Genomic DNA, 14,837 nt, shown 5'->3' on the forward strand with positions numbered 1-14,837 from the left:
GGGTAAATTTACATTTGTGAATGTGGAATTTGGTGAGAATTAAAATATTTTAATAATAAAAAAAAGAAATGCATAACTATTAATGTTTTATTTATTCATTTATTTTTGAGTAGTTTTTATTTCGAACTGTCAGTATACAGCGTAACAGAAGGAAACATTAGAAACACTCACATGTAGATGAAAATAGCGAAAACATAAACAAAAAGCAGTGCAGAACATAAAAAAAGACAACAGAAATTAAACAAATCCTTTTGGATGGTTTTCATAGCTTGTGAATGTGGAATTTGGTGAGAATTAATATTAGATTAATAAGGAAAAATGCGTTACTATTCATATTTAGTTTATCTCTGTTATCACGTGGTATCTCTGGGCCAAGACAATATACGTACTGTACATATAGACGGTAAAAAAAAGAAGCAAAATAAAAAAGATATATCAATTTATGTCACATTTGATCAACTTATTAATGCCTACATTTATTTTTATTATTTTTTTTATACATTTAATGGAATATTTATTTATTTATAAAGTCATTTATTAATTTATATATTAATTTCTTATTTTGACAGGGTCCGTCCTACATACAAGCAGGATTGATGACATCACAAATATTCGAAGTACACTCGTGTGATGTGGAAGCATGAAGCCTCCACTGCAAATACACTGAGAATGGACTTTTCAGTGAAGAAATCATGTGTTATTTAAAAGGTTTGAAATTGAAAGCATTTTCATATTCATATATACTTGTTTTTCAATGAGAGAAGGAGTAGATGCAATTGAAAGACTTTTTAACAAAGGAATTTAATGTTATTGGGGGAAAAAATGTTTTTTTTTATCTCGTTTTTATCTTGAAGGTTTTAAAGAGGTACCTCCTAGTATGACTCAAGCTCCAAATATCCTGCAATTCCCACAATGAATCTAATGTCCTCTTTTCTTTGGACCTTCCCTACCTGGTAAATAGCCGTATCTTTGTGACCCTTCATCCCTACTTTATATTTGAGGCTCTGGCTACGTTCCAAATCGAATACTTTTTCTTTTTACTTTTAGTACATACCGCAACTGCCCTTACAACATACATACTGTTGCATGTAGTATGCATACTTCGTCTTCAATGCGCCTTTAACTTTGACCCTCTTGCTCATACAGTATATCCTCTGTGCAGAGGATTGTGGGTCTGATGAGTCAGAAAAGCATGCTGGCTTGCAAACTGCAAAATGTGACCGTGTGTAGTCGGACCGCCTGGTGTTTTTGGCATACTGTGTATTGGGATGTACTAAATCTTTTTCTGGCATACTAAATACTAAGGGTGTTGGAACACAGTTTATTTTAAGAATTTGTAGTCTCAGGACCCCTGATTATGATGAACTCCCTCCAGAGCCCCAGGAGACATTACACAACTGTTTTCATGTGAAGATCTTCATGTGTAAAAAGTTTAATCCATCAGGGGGCAGTTTAAATACAGTACTGAATAACCCCCTAAATAAGGGCTTAGCAGTTCTGCACCCTAGATGTTTACTTTTGCTCTTTCACTATCCAACCACACACACACACATACACACACACCTTACAATCTCTTTTCAAATCTAAACTAAATGAAAAAAAAGAGTAAACTTTTCACAGAAGCAGACAGTTGGGGGTTTATACATTTTAATTCATTATGATGCTACATGATCCATGGTGGTTGTTTAATTATTTTCTTCCTTTACTACAGTATGTTAATAACTTTGCCAGTTATCTTTTTAAGTCTTTTTTTATTTTTATGTACATACAAAAAGAGTATCCAATTACTGTGTGATTACATCGTTGTGTGACTGTATCTTTGCATGTGTGGTCTGAAGCGCTGATGTCTTTCTTTATCTTTTAATGTAGTGTGTATATTCACAGGTCAGTCCTCCTCCCAGCCGCCCACGTTCCCACTTCTCTCTCCTACCTCGAGCTCCCTCAGGCAACGAAAAATACACATATTTATTCTTTTTTTGTTGTTTTTTTTTACAACCTGCTTAGATGGTCATGTGACAGCCGAGATAATACAGCTGTGTTGTCTCAGTTCTCTCACGACCACCAGAGCCCGACACCAAACGAAAGAAAAAGATAACCGAAAGAAAACACACACACACGCGCACACACACTGATAAACCAGACTGGTCCCTTTTGAGAAGACAGTATTTTTTTTTTGCCAATATAACTTCAACACTCAAAAGAAATGATAATAATCATAATAAATCCAGGTCATTTCATGCAGACTGCAGAGTGGACATTTGAATATAGTGCATTTGAATATTATAAACAATAGAAGCATCGTGGCTACATGATAATATAAGAAAAAAAAAAAGAGCAAACATCTGCTGTAATACACTAGAGGACGCAAATACAATACTCCATGGGCAAAATTAAACAAGGTGGCCAAAGCTATTGTTACATACTGTATGTTATATATTGAAAACGACCCAGTTGGTATTTGCATGTTCGCTGCTTTAAGGGGGGAAGTTTTTGTCATTTTTGTGCCTCTCTCTCTCTCAACCTGAGGAAGTAATTATCAAGAAAATTAAAGTGGGAAAGTCTAATGTCTTGAACTAAATTACAGCTTTGTTTTTTTTTTTTCTTAATAGATCACCATGCAGCATAAATTCTTTATCGTAATCTTGATTTTACCGGGTTATAATTTTACAAATGGCCAAACATTTGTTATTCTACTGATTCCTTGGTCAGCGACAAAAATTATTAAAGTTTTAATCTGATTTTCAACAAAGACCCCCATTTTTTTCTGTTGTGTGTACAGGAAATCTATTCAGATGACAGTTTTGTTGTCAAACCACCCCTCTTCCTTCGTTCTAAAACAGCCTGTGAATTCACCGTTTGTGGTCTCCTCACATAAAAACATCCACACGCAGTCACATCAGCCCTCCTGCAGGAGGCAAAAATCAAAAGGACGCACGCACATACGCGCCTCTACTGGCTCACATGTTCAACACATATTGTTTAGAAGACGATACATTGAGTTTGAATCTAGAAAAAGAAAAAGTCTTTCACTGATCACTTGTGTTCAGCTCTCCTTGCAGATTATCAGTAATATGTGGAAGAGAGATTATCAGAAGAGGAGTGTTAGAGCTTTCTTATAGACGATGTGAGTGTAGAATCAATAAAGAATCAATGAAAGACTTTAGACATTCAGCCAGCGTGAAGCCACTTCCACACACCACTAACTGTTACCTGTGCAAGTTGCGGAAGATCATTTAGGAAGGAGGGATGGACGGAAAGAACAGATCAGAGGTGGTGATTATTTCACAGAAAAGAAAAGAAAAGAAAAAGGCAAGACCTGTGACAGAAACGCTCGCGCTCATGGTTTTAACTTGGGATCGCCTTCCTTCGTTTTCTTTTTACACGTTAAATTATTTTCCATCCAGACAAACCATCATGATATTGCCTTAAATGTAAAAAAAAAAGAAAAGAAAGAGAAACCAACATAAACCCAGAAGACATCCCCGTTGCCGTCATTGACACGTGTCCTCCCGAGCACGCCGTCCGCCCGCCCGTCCGTCCGTCCGTCTGTCACTGTGCTCTGTCTGTCTGTGTCTCTACAGGGCCAGCTTGCCAATGATGACTCCAATGACAAAGAAGAGCACGCAGAGCGCCAGGATGCGGGTGCTTAGGCCTTCGTCCCTCATGGCCGAGGTCGCCATGGCGGAGGAGGAAGAGGAGTGAGGAGCGCCCATTGAGGTCACCTTTCTCTTCCGCAGCCCGTCGTCCTCCTGCGTTCAAGAGATGGGAGTCAGAGATACAGTCCGACACAGATTTTGTCGCAAGCGAGTAGAATATTGCTGCCTACCGGGGCCGTGACAAATAAACAACAAGAAAATGCGAAATACTCGCCTGCCAATATTATTCGTCCAGGGCTTTTATTGTGAAAGGTAAGAACGGAAGGAGTGGATCTGGTCTGCGCTGCCTTCATCAAAGTTAAAAAGGAGTAATACAATTTGCCATCTTGGTCCGAAATACGGAGCCGCTGTGTTCTTGTTTCATAAAAATCGGCGCAACTCAACCCGATCTGGGGTCTTTATTTGCAAAAGCTCAGAAAAATTGACTTTGTTACAAAAAAAAGTACGCTGCTTTTTCGCCACGTAATATTCATGTTCTGTGTGAAAGTACTTGTGACAAAAACAACAGTTCAAAAAAATATATTGCCGGTGCCGGTGTGTAAGGGCCTTTAAAGTGCTGTTAGAAATATCCAATCACAAGCTGAGTACACATGAATCCCCAACATCAGTACAACACTGTATTGCCTAGGTGATGAGGGGACAAGCCTCTACATGAAAACGAAGAGCATCCATTTAATGTAAAGAAATGATTGTTACAGCAAAGCTCGGGACTCCTGAACCAGTCACATGTCTGATTACTTTGACAGTAATAGTGGCCGTTCACACGCCGTGTTTATTGTGCCCTCAAATCCAATGTTGTCAATGTAGACTTGCGGAAGGAACGCTCAAAAGCGAGAGTGACGCACCTATTTTTCAGAACGACGACTGCGCCCTGAGATAAAATTATTTCAACTTTTGGAACGCTGCAGCGCGCACCGCATGTCATGTGACGAGGAACAACCAATCACAGCTGGCAGATATCTTCGGTAAATATATGGAGAAGTTAATCATTTTAGTGCAAGGCTACCCAGAGCTTTACAATCTGTCCCACGGACTATTTTACTTGCTGCACCCTCTTTGTTTTGACTTTAAGGTTTTGACACATCAGGAGCGGAACCTCCCGAGCACATAGGATAAAAGCGGCATGGCTGGCGTTTTCCCACGCAACATGTGAACAGACCCTTATATAAATATCCAAGTTTACACAACACATGATGTCATTTGTGGTGACATTTTTAACAGCCAATAGCTGCTCTCCCTGCAAAGAGCTGGCATCACCGGTAGGTACAGCAGAGAGGAGCCTGTGGACTAAAGCTCTGCCAATTGCAAGAAAAGGTTATTCAATTTTTATCTAATCATTTAGAGGCTGCTGGACTGACCCCCTGGAAGACAGAACATTATTCCTGGCACCGGTGCTGAATGTGTTATAGGTCTCAATGATATCAGAAAAGTATAACATAGACAGACTTTGATTTTGATATTTTGAAAAGTTACATAATGTAACCCGATATGTGCAGCTTTCAACTTCTACAGCCTCATTTGAAAAAAAGACTTCATACAGTGATTGGAATGACTTTAGAGAAACCTTGGACAGTAGTTCAGTTTTCTGGTTCAGTCTAATACGGTGCAGCACATGTCAAAGTCTACAGAGGATGATTTTCTTTCAAACTGTAGACACCACATTCAAGAATGAAACTCTTTCTGTGTATGATAGAAGAGGAGGAAAAAATACAAGGCTGACAGAAAAAAGGCAGACTTTGTTTTTGTGCGACTCACCCTGATCTGTTTGTTTTCTTCCCGTAGCCTCTGCACCTCCATCTGCAGCCGCTTGCACTCCTCCATGATCTTCTTCACCTCTCCGTCGTCCATTGAGGCGCTGGCCGACTTGGGCAGCGAGGAGAGCTCGGTCTTAACAGAGTAATACACACTTTTGGTTTCACTCTCATGCTGTGGAGAGAGAATGAGGGTGGGGGAGGGCGGTTGGGCGAGAGACAGGAAGGGGATGAAGAGACGTGCAGAGACGTGGTGGGGAGGGAAATGAAAGTACAAATCATAAATGAATAAATAAGGATGCAATGGTCGATCATGAGTGATATGTTGCTGACGAGCAGGAGACTGAGAAAATACTGAGCAAAATAAACTCTGAAGAAACGTGCAATGTGAATGTTTCAATCTGATTTGACACTTTAAGATCTAAAATGGCTACTATGTCTCATTCAAATCTGTGAAATACATGAAGCATCGTGAGAAAATGTGACATTTGTGCATCTACACTTAATGATTGAATGCTTACAGCAGCGCAATGCTCATTAACCAAAGAGTTAGACTTACAGTTTTGTCATTTTCTAGAGGCATCTCAAATGCACATCTCAACTTTGAATCCATCAGCTCTTCAGGCTTCGCCTCCTTCCACTGGGAACATCGAGAGGGAAACAGAGACAGGCATGAAGAAAATACAGTGACGGTTCATACAGGGATTCTTTAGCAGCAGTTCTTTCATGTAATTATAAGTCATTACTTGACAGGAAATGCTCTACGGAAATGATCCAGAACAGGGGTTCTCAAACTTTTGTAACTTTAGGCCCACTTCTGATTGTTAAAAAAATTCAGAATAAATGAGAAACTGGGCTATAAATATGTGTTATATCACTGTCAGGTGTAATGACCCACATAAATATCAGCTTACCCTCATCCATCACTACCTGCTATTATGAATCCAAAGTATCCAGGGTCAAATTTCTTCACCACACACTGGTGCAGGGTTGTCTCCAATATCACTTTGTTTCAATTTGTTTCAAAAAACGATCTATTTCGTGTCACTGTTTATCCTCGGCAAAATGTAGCGTAACTTTGGAGCGTTATTTAGCCTCCTTCCAGACAAGCTGACATTACATGGGGATAAATGGATTCCTTATGTTTATCAGTTTCATCACTCTAGCTTTAAAACTGAGCCCGCTACAACCCCTGAAAGACAGAATAGTGGCCGTCGAGTTTTGAAGAGGTTAATCTAACCGTTTTGGCAGTACCTCCAACCATCAACATTTATATGTGAATGTTCGTATTGTTCTGATAATTGTAGCTGACTTTTAACATTGAATCTAATATGAAAGGCTATCGTACATTCAGTTTGTTTTACTGATGAGAGGGAAAAATAAGGGCCTGTTAACTCCGTCTAAATGCATTTATTTGGTCTCATTTATAAAGTATTTAATATGTGTATATGTTTTCAATAACACATGCATGAAACAAAGCTGTGTTTTATCAAACCTATATCTCGTCGAAAAGGCTGGTTTACCTATTCAAGTTGAGGTGATGCGGAAATGGAAAATGGTAAAGCAACGTTCATTTACGCACAAATTCGCTCTTCTCATGATTTAGAGATGAGACCTATTGTGAATTGGGTCGCGATGGTTTATCATTTTTAAAAAGTGGGTCCCCAGAAAGAAAAAGCTCGGGAAACACTGGTCTAGAGGAAATATATTTCCAGGATTTGGGAAGTGTATTATAAATGTTTCAGGACAGTTTCTGCACTATGAGACAGACAGATGTGAACTGCAATATTCAAGAGTTCAGATGGAGGTAGTGTAGGTTCCTGAAAGATGAAGACAGTGTGGTTCTTTCAAGAAAAACTAAAGGACGACAGTCACATAGTTAAAGGAATAAATAAATACATCAACAAGAATATAATCCCAAATCATAACGCATGCTCTGGTACTCACAACTCCTTCCATGTCAGTCATGTCGTACGGAGCCAGCATGGACTGCACCATGAATTTGTGTTTACTCTTTTCATTGGGGTCGTAGTCAAACGGCTGCAGCATAACTGTGGACCAAAACAATGACAGAATGGAGAGCCAGAACGTTAGGGAAAGAGTAACTTCCTGTGTTGGCCTATAACAAACTGTTACGCAACCTGCACGTGAAAAGACATCAGTCTGGTTTATGATTTGGGATACACTGTGACCTGCCTGCATGATCATTTACTTAGAAGAAGAGAACAATGATTCGTAATGAATGATAGGAATTTTCAGTTTTCAGTTTGATTTCCATGATAGTAATTAGGGCTGCGCCCTCTTAGTCAATTAGTCAACTAATCGGCCATTTAAGTCTTAGTTGACTAAGATTTCTTAAGTCGATTAGTAGTTTTTATGCTTTTTTCATGCTGAATGACTTATGAACTTTGTCTTTTCACCTATGCTGCCATAAGATGCAAACATTTTGTACGAACCAGAAACATTGACGGAGTTTCCAGCGTCAATGATGCCACTGTTTGGGCGCACACAGTATCTGCGAGGCGCGGTCGTCTTGACTTTGAAACACACATTTCGTTCTGTTGGGTTGGTGAGCTTCAGAGTGGCGGTGACGACATCTGTAAACGGACCTGAGGAGGACACAAAGAAACAGCACAGTGACTCAAGGGTGTATATTTGTGTGAATCTACACTCATATATACTACAGTAGTATGGGTGTTTGTTAGTCATGTGTGTGCATGGCTTAGTTTCCTGGATAAAGTGTAACTTCTGTATTTTTCAGGCCCTTTTTTCCTGTGTTTTTGTGTCTAACTGATTTCTGAAATTGGTCCAGTATTGAGGGAGTAGAGATGTTCCAATACCATTTTTTCCTTCCCGATACCGACATCCCTGGAAACGGAAGCCTTACATACTGTACATATCGCCGTTGTACTTGTTGGATTTTCCACTGTGAAATATTGCCAAATGGCTGACATTGTCCTCGCTCTGAATACCGTTACACTCTCCACTAGCACCGCACTGTTGTTGTTGTTTGCTATCGTCACTTGCAATCATCCATGATACATCCGGGGGTTAATACATTTTGTAATCGGATCGCTGCATAAACTGGCGTACTCGTTGATACCCAATATTGAATACTAGGCAGTATCGGAGGTATTTCTGATACTGATATCGGAACAACTCTAAGGGAGAGTGCTGTAGATGGCAGCTGCGCACAGGCTGCAATTCGGTCCTATTGGGACATTTACATCCACTAAAAGTGCATGTTTTTCGCCATGACAGGCTCCGATTGTTATTATAAGTGTCTGACATTATGGAAAGATGCTGCCTTCAAACGGGGTTGTGTTTACTGTGTTCGCGATAAGAGTCCATATCAACGCCCCCCTCTTGTGGTATTCACGACCTTGTAAGTGGAAAGTTTCTGAAAGCTCTGAGTTTACAAGTTGTAACGTGTTTGTTGATCGAAATGGCGGAGGCAATGGAAGTTAATTTTTCAGTACATAATAAGTGAACATATTGTAATTTTAGTTCTATATTGTTTTTCTTCGTAATTGTATAATATGTCTGATGAAAAATGTTGATATTCCCAACTGCCTCATCTTTTTCCTCTGTCATTATGCATTTCCTACATTATGTTATCCTACATTATGTTACCCACTTGCTGAATGCTAAATTGTTAGCCTCTGTGGATCGTAGACGCCGACAGTAAGGTTAATATTGCCGTTGCTTAGCAACATATTGTGTCACAACTTCCCATGTTGTAAATACGAGCTCACAAGTTTCATTTGATTGCACCAAGAGTCTCGCTCAAAGTGACGTGTTGCCGGAAGACAATGGTGGAATAGTGTAATATATCCATTGAAAAATACCTAAGTTACCCTTTAAGAATCAAAGCTGAGTGGGCAAATATGATAAAGTACATACACATGCTGTGTCTGCGAGGATGAATGTATGAGTAGTGTTTGTGAGGGACTCCAAAGAGCCTGCCGTAAACACTGCACATTAAACATTTAAACTGTGGAAAGAGCAGCAAAGTGTGCACTATTATTCATGCCCCACCCCTCAGTCACAACCTGGACACTGTTGGAAAACTATGTTTTCTTGATGCTTGTGTAGCATGTAGTTCCTCCTGAGACAGCCTGACCATGTTTTAATGGAATATTTAACCTCTTTTGAAAACTGAACCTTTTTTTTTTTTTTGTTTGGAAATGTGTGCTTTCTGCTCTAAATCAGACACACTGTGCATCAGTTGCTGAGTGGGCGTATGCATCTTCTCCTGGGTTATCTTTGCAGTCAAAGCTCTGCAACAATCAATAACCAACAACCAGCTACTAACTGAGTCCATCACCTTTAGGCCATCACTCGACCCATTTTCTACAGCAATATCACACCCTCAAAAGGCCATTATGTCAGAATGAAGACCATTATCCCTGGCACAGCAGCTCAGCCTGTATTTTCACAATCTTTCTGCCTGGATATAGAAAAGCTGGGAAGGAATTTAGGGTTGCACACAGTGAGAGTAAAACGAATCACAAGCTTGCTAGCTTATAAATATTGTGAAATAAGCATGGGAATGAGGCTAAGCGATGACATCCTGATTGTAGAAAATTACTAGAAATAGTCACTTCTTTGGGCAACAACATCGACAGGAAGGCAATATCATATTATTATGATGTTTCACATGCTGTCAGAGGATAAAATACAAAGCAAAAGGAGCAAAGTGGACTTTTTTTCATGGAAATGAGGCTATGAGCAAATGACATCCTGATGGTAGAAATTGCTAGAAATAGTCACTTTTTTGGGTGTTTGCAACAACATCGAGAGGAAGGTCAAGTATTAGATGATATTATTATGGATACAGAAAAGCTGGAAAGGAATTTAGTGAAAGTAAAACGGATCAATCACAAGCTTGCTAGGTTATAATATTGTGAAATGAGGCTAAGCAATGACATCCTGATGGTAGAAAATTGCTAGAAATAGTCACAACATCGAGAGGAAGGCGTGTGTCAAGTATTATATCATATTATTATGTTGTTTCACATGCTGTCAGAGGATAAAACACACAGCAAAGGGAGCAAAGTGGACTTTTATCATGGAAATGAGGCTATAAGCAATGACATCCTGATGGTAGAAATTGCTAGAAATACACTTCTTTGGGTGTTTGCAACAACATCGAGAGGAAGGTAAAGTATTATATCATATTATTATGTTGTTTCACATGCTGTCAGAGGATAAAGTACAAAGCAAAAGGAGCTAATGGATGTGAAAAGGAGAAATGGGACTGAGGGGCCTGCTCTGACGCTGCAATGACAGCTAGCTAGCTAGCTAGTTAGCATCGTCGCAATTCACCTGTCATCGCCTCTGCTGTGTTACACACAATGTAAACTACAGCTAGCTGTGTGCTGTCTGCTTTAACAACAACAGCAGTAAATAACAGCATGAACTAATGTTAGCTGTTTGATGTATAAATACAGATGTTAGTGCATCATTAACAGCTGGTTAGCTTTAGTTAGCTGGTTAGTTAGCATGCTAGCCCCCCGGCCCAGCCCCTCTGGTCTCTCTGGTCTCTGGTCTCTGGTCTCTCTGGTCTCTCTGGTCTCTCTGGTCTCTGGTCTCTGGTCTCTCTGGTCTCTGGTGGTTTCTGGTCTCTGGTCTCAGGGTTAACTCACCTCTGAACTTGAGTTCGTGTTGCGGCTCTAGCGCCAGGACTTGCTCTGTTCTGGCCATGTCCTCCCAGAGCTTCTTCTTCCTGTCGTGACGGAGAGGACGACTAACAACTGCTACTGCAGGTAGCCCGAGGAGGAGGAGGAGGAGGAGCAGGTAGCAGCTACAGAAACAACAACCCGGCCGTCCGACGGGAGGGAAGGAAGGATGAGGACAGATGATGCAGCACCAGGACTTGACTTGACTCGACTGGCTGACTGACTCCGACAGCTGCTGGAGGCTAACGTGCTAATGCTAACTGTGGTGCTAACAGCAGCAGCGGAGGAGAGACGGAGAGGAAGGAGGAGGACGACGTCACCAGAGGGGCGGGGCCGGTGAGAGATGATCACGTGGTTACTCTGACCTGCAGAAAAACCCACAAACGTTCACACCTTGAAGCCACAATGTGTATTACAAAAAAAAAAACCCACTATAAATAAATTAATAGATAATTAGATAAATAGATAAATAAATAGATAAACAAATAAATAAAAAATGAATAAACAATGAATAAATAAATAAAAAATGAATAGATAATTAGATAAATAGATAAACAAATAGATAAACAAATAAATAAAAAATGAATAAAAATAAATAAACAATGAATAAATAAATAAAAAATGAATAGATAATTAGATAAATAGATAAACAAATAGATAAACAAATAAATAAAAAATGAATAAAAATAAATAAACAATGAATAAATAAATAAAAAATGAATAGATAATTAGATAAATAGATAAACAAATAGATAAACAAATAAATAAAAAAATAATAAAAAATGAATAAACAATGAATAAATAAATAAATAAATGAATAAATAAATAAAAAATGAATAAATAAATAGATAAATAGATAAATAAATAAATACATGAATGAATAAATAAATGAATAAATAAATAAATAAATAAACATTAATTTATTAATAAATTAATAAATAAATATAATCGGCCACAAAGAAAACCGAATTACACCAGTTTAAGCGTGAGATAGGGAAGTAGACCTACTTTGAAACACTACATGGTTAAGGTAATCCACCCCTGAACCAGGGCTGAAGACAGTAAACGTTCACACCTTGAATGCACTTTTTTTTTTTACAAAAAAAAGACAGTAAATAAATAAATTAATTAATTAATTAATTAATTAATTAATTAATTAATTCATGGATTCATTAATAAATTCATAAATAAATATAAACGGCCATAAAGAAAACCAAATTTACACCAGTTTAAGACTGAGATAAGGAATTCTTTACAAAAAAAGACACAATAAATAAATAAATAAATAAGTAAATAAATAAATAAATAAATAAATAGAAGACAGTATTTATTTATTTATCTATCTTATTATTATTATTATTATTTAATATTTTTATTTTGTCTTTTCAATCATCTGTTCAGTTAGGCTTTTTTAGATTTAATTTCCCATCATGTCTTCTCTACATGGCCAGGAATATACAATAGCTCAGTGTTTATATATTATTTCGTTGGCCTATAAGTAGTAAAATTTAAATTTAAAAGATACTGTGATTAGACCACAAAATATCCACTATATGTTAGGGTTGAACAATTAAACTATTTTTTTTTATCGAAATCACAATATTTGTGATTTAATATTTGTAAAAGGCAAAATGTGTGTCAAAATACCACTTTAAATTAAATATTGTGGTGCTACCCTGTACTGAAATTCTTTTCAGGGTGAGGACTAGTGTGTCATGTCCAGTGTAAAGCACCATTTCTTTATATTTATATACACTTTTATACTTTAGGAAAACTGCTTTGTATTGATATGAGCTAGGATGTGTTCTGTCTATTTGTGTTTTGTTTGTTTTAATTTCTACTATGCTCTCAAAAATAATAAATACACGATTTTTAAAAAAATTCATAAATATTGTGGCGCTGCAGATTTGTCCTGGCCTAAACATCATATTCTACAGACTTAAGAAAACATCTCTGTTTGGTACAGATCCCCGCAAAAAAATCACACCATAATCATTTTAATGTTTTTCAATGAAAATAAGAATCATGATTTAAAAATGATTCCCTGTAAACCATATCGCAATCGCAATAACAGACAAAATATTCGCAATTAGATATTTTTCAAAATCATTCAGTCCTACTATGCATACATTTTTAACTGTACCAGTTTGCTTATGTTAGTGTTTCATCCTTCATGTTTTTCTAACTTTGTATGAACTGATTAAAGTAAAAAATAAATAAATGAATCAGTATTTGCTAATAAAAGTAATCAGGGATCAATCAGATTTAACCAATTTGAAATGTAAACATTCAACAGGGTTCAACTACAGTATTGAGTTAACTGTAGTTACATATTGGGATTCAGGTCGAGGTGTCAGGTCCTGTTGAGTCTTGCTACATCTGTTAAAAAAACAAAAAAGTACAAAAGTATGTGTGATGAAACATTCAGTGTAGAGACTGAATCAAGGTCTCACATGAATCATGAAAGAGCCGAGTCAGTGAATCAGTTTCCACGGTTGGGAGTTGAGACGTTATGTGTTTTTGTGTTTTTTTTACTCCTACACACACGTCATGATTCATGATTAATTCCATAATTCCCAGAACTACTCTACCGTTGTCCTTTTCCCCCCCAAGCAACATGACCGTTAAGAGTAGCAGTAAATAGTAGGCTAACGTTTACATTTATTTACATTAAATAAACAGATATATGTCAGGTACAACTGTGCTTTTCCTTCCAAGCTGCAGTTTATTAACTTTGAACTTACTTTTACAAATGGCCTAATTTCCATCCAAAGGGGGAAATACTACTGCTTTTTCTCCACTTCTCATAGAAAATGAATGTAAGGTTGCCTCTTTTGTTGCATCTATTCCTGTACACTTAAAGCAACAACAAAGAAAAGTAATTTTCTACTTACCTCCACATCAACTGAAACTTATTGTTGTTAGACCCACCACACAGAGTGAGTCAAGCTCAACTGCCCCTCCCAATCTAATGGTTGCATAGCAATCATGTCACAGCTCAAAAACCATCAAATAGACCATTTTAACAAGGTAAATGTATTTGTAAATTCACAGTGTGGTTATAAAACACTTGGGCTTTTAGATAAAAACTGAGACTTGTTTATATCCACTATTTATATCGAGCATCTTGGGCACCAAACATTCCTTCAGGGTGAATAAAGTCTTGTGTTGGAGGTATAAAAGAGATGAAAAATTACATTTAATACACACAACGATGGTCTGTCTCTCTCTAATGAAGAACAAAAACAAAAACACTTTGAACTATGAGATTAACTCAGCGTTCGGTGGTGTGGAGTTACCACTTATTCACGGGGGCTGAGTGAATAATTGCCTAAATTTGGGGTAAAATCATTCCTTTAAATGGTTTAATTTCTGATAGTGGTCATGGAAACACGGCCAAAACATCAAAAACACACATCGGGAGTTGTCTTTTTCAGAATAAGGTTGGATATTCAGAACTTGTTCACGCTAGGGCTGCAACTAAAGATTATTTTTACAATCAATGGACTAGTTGTTTGGTCTATAAAATGGTGAAAAATGTCGATCAGTGTTTCCCAAAGCCCAAGATGACGTCCTCAAATATCTTGTTTTGTCCACAACTCAAAGATATTCAGTTTACTGTCATAGATGAGTAAAGAAACCAGAAAATATTCACATTTAAGAAGCTGGAATCAGAGAATTTTGACTTTTTTTTCCTTCAAAAATTACTCAAACTGATTTATCGATTATTAAATTAATGGGCAATTAAT

General features: G+C 37.6%; 1 protein-coding gene across 3 annotated transcripts; it reads right to left on the reverse strand.

The window, feature by feature from the left end:
* Positions 1-825: 825 nt before the first annotated feature.
* Positions 826-11,421, reverse strand: LOC119490013 (vesicle-associated membrane protein-associated protein B-like). 3 transcript variants are annotated; one of them, XR_005207309.1, is made up of 7 exons: positions 11,056-11,419; positions 7,864-8,016; positions 7,355-7,458; positions 5,967-6,047; positions 5,412-5,582; positions 2,108-3,749; positions 826-1,563 (listed from the first exon to the last, which is right to left on the reverse strand). XR_005207309.1 is itself a non-coding variant. In XM_037773144.1 (6 exons), exons 1-6 carry the CDS (start codon positions 11,111-11,113, stop codon positions 3,576-3,578), a joined length of 702 nt encoding a protein of 233 aa, XP_037629072.1. In that variant the 5' UTR covers positions 11,114-11,421; the 3' UTR covers positions 1,631-3,575. The 3 variants fall into 3 exon arrangements, 2 of the variants coding, with proteins under 2 accessions (XP_037629072.1, XP_037629071.1); XM_037773144.1 differs by lacking the exon at positions 826-1,563 and having other exon boundaries at positions 1,631-3,749; positions 5,412-5,543; positions 11,056-11,421; XM_037773143.1 differs by lacking the exon at positions 826-1,563 and having other exon boundaries at positions 1,631-3,749.
* Between the last annotated feature and the right edge of the window lie 3,416 nt (positions 11,422-14,837).

Source organism: Sebastes umbrosus, chromosome 6 (genome assembly GCF_015220745.1).
Source record: "Sebastes umbrosus isolate fSebUmb1 chromosome 6, fSebUmb1.pri, whole genome shotgun sequence".
Taxonomy (NCBI): domain Eukaryota; kingdom Metazoa; phylum Chordata; class Actinopteri; order Perciformes; family Sebastidae; genus Sebastes; species Sebastes umbrosus.

Coding starts and splice junctions, on each gene's coding strand:
- LOC119490013 (XM_037773143.1), bottom strand. CDS start 11,113: ATGGCCAGAACAGAGCAAGTCCTGGCGCTAGAGCCGCAACACGAACTC. Junction 6,048..7,354: donor TGACTGACATGGAAGGAGTT/GTGAGTACCAGA, acceptor CGATGTTCCCAG/TGGAAGGAGGCGAAGCCTGA. Junction 5,583..5,966: donor CTCTAGAAAATGACAAAACT/GTAAGTCTAACT, acceptor CTCTCTCCACAG/CATGAGAGTGAAACCAAAAG.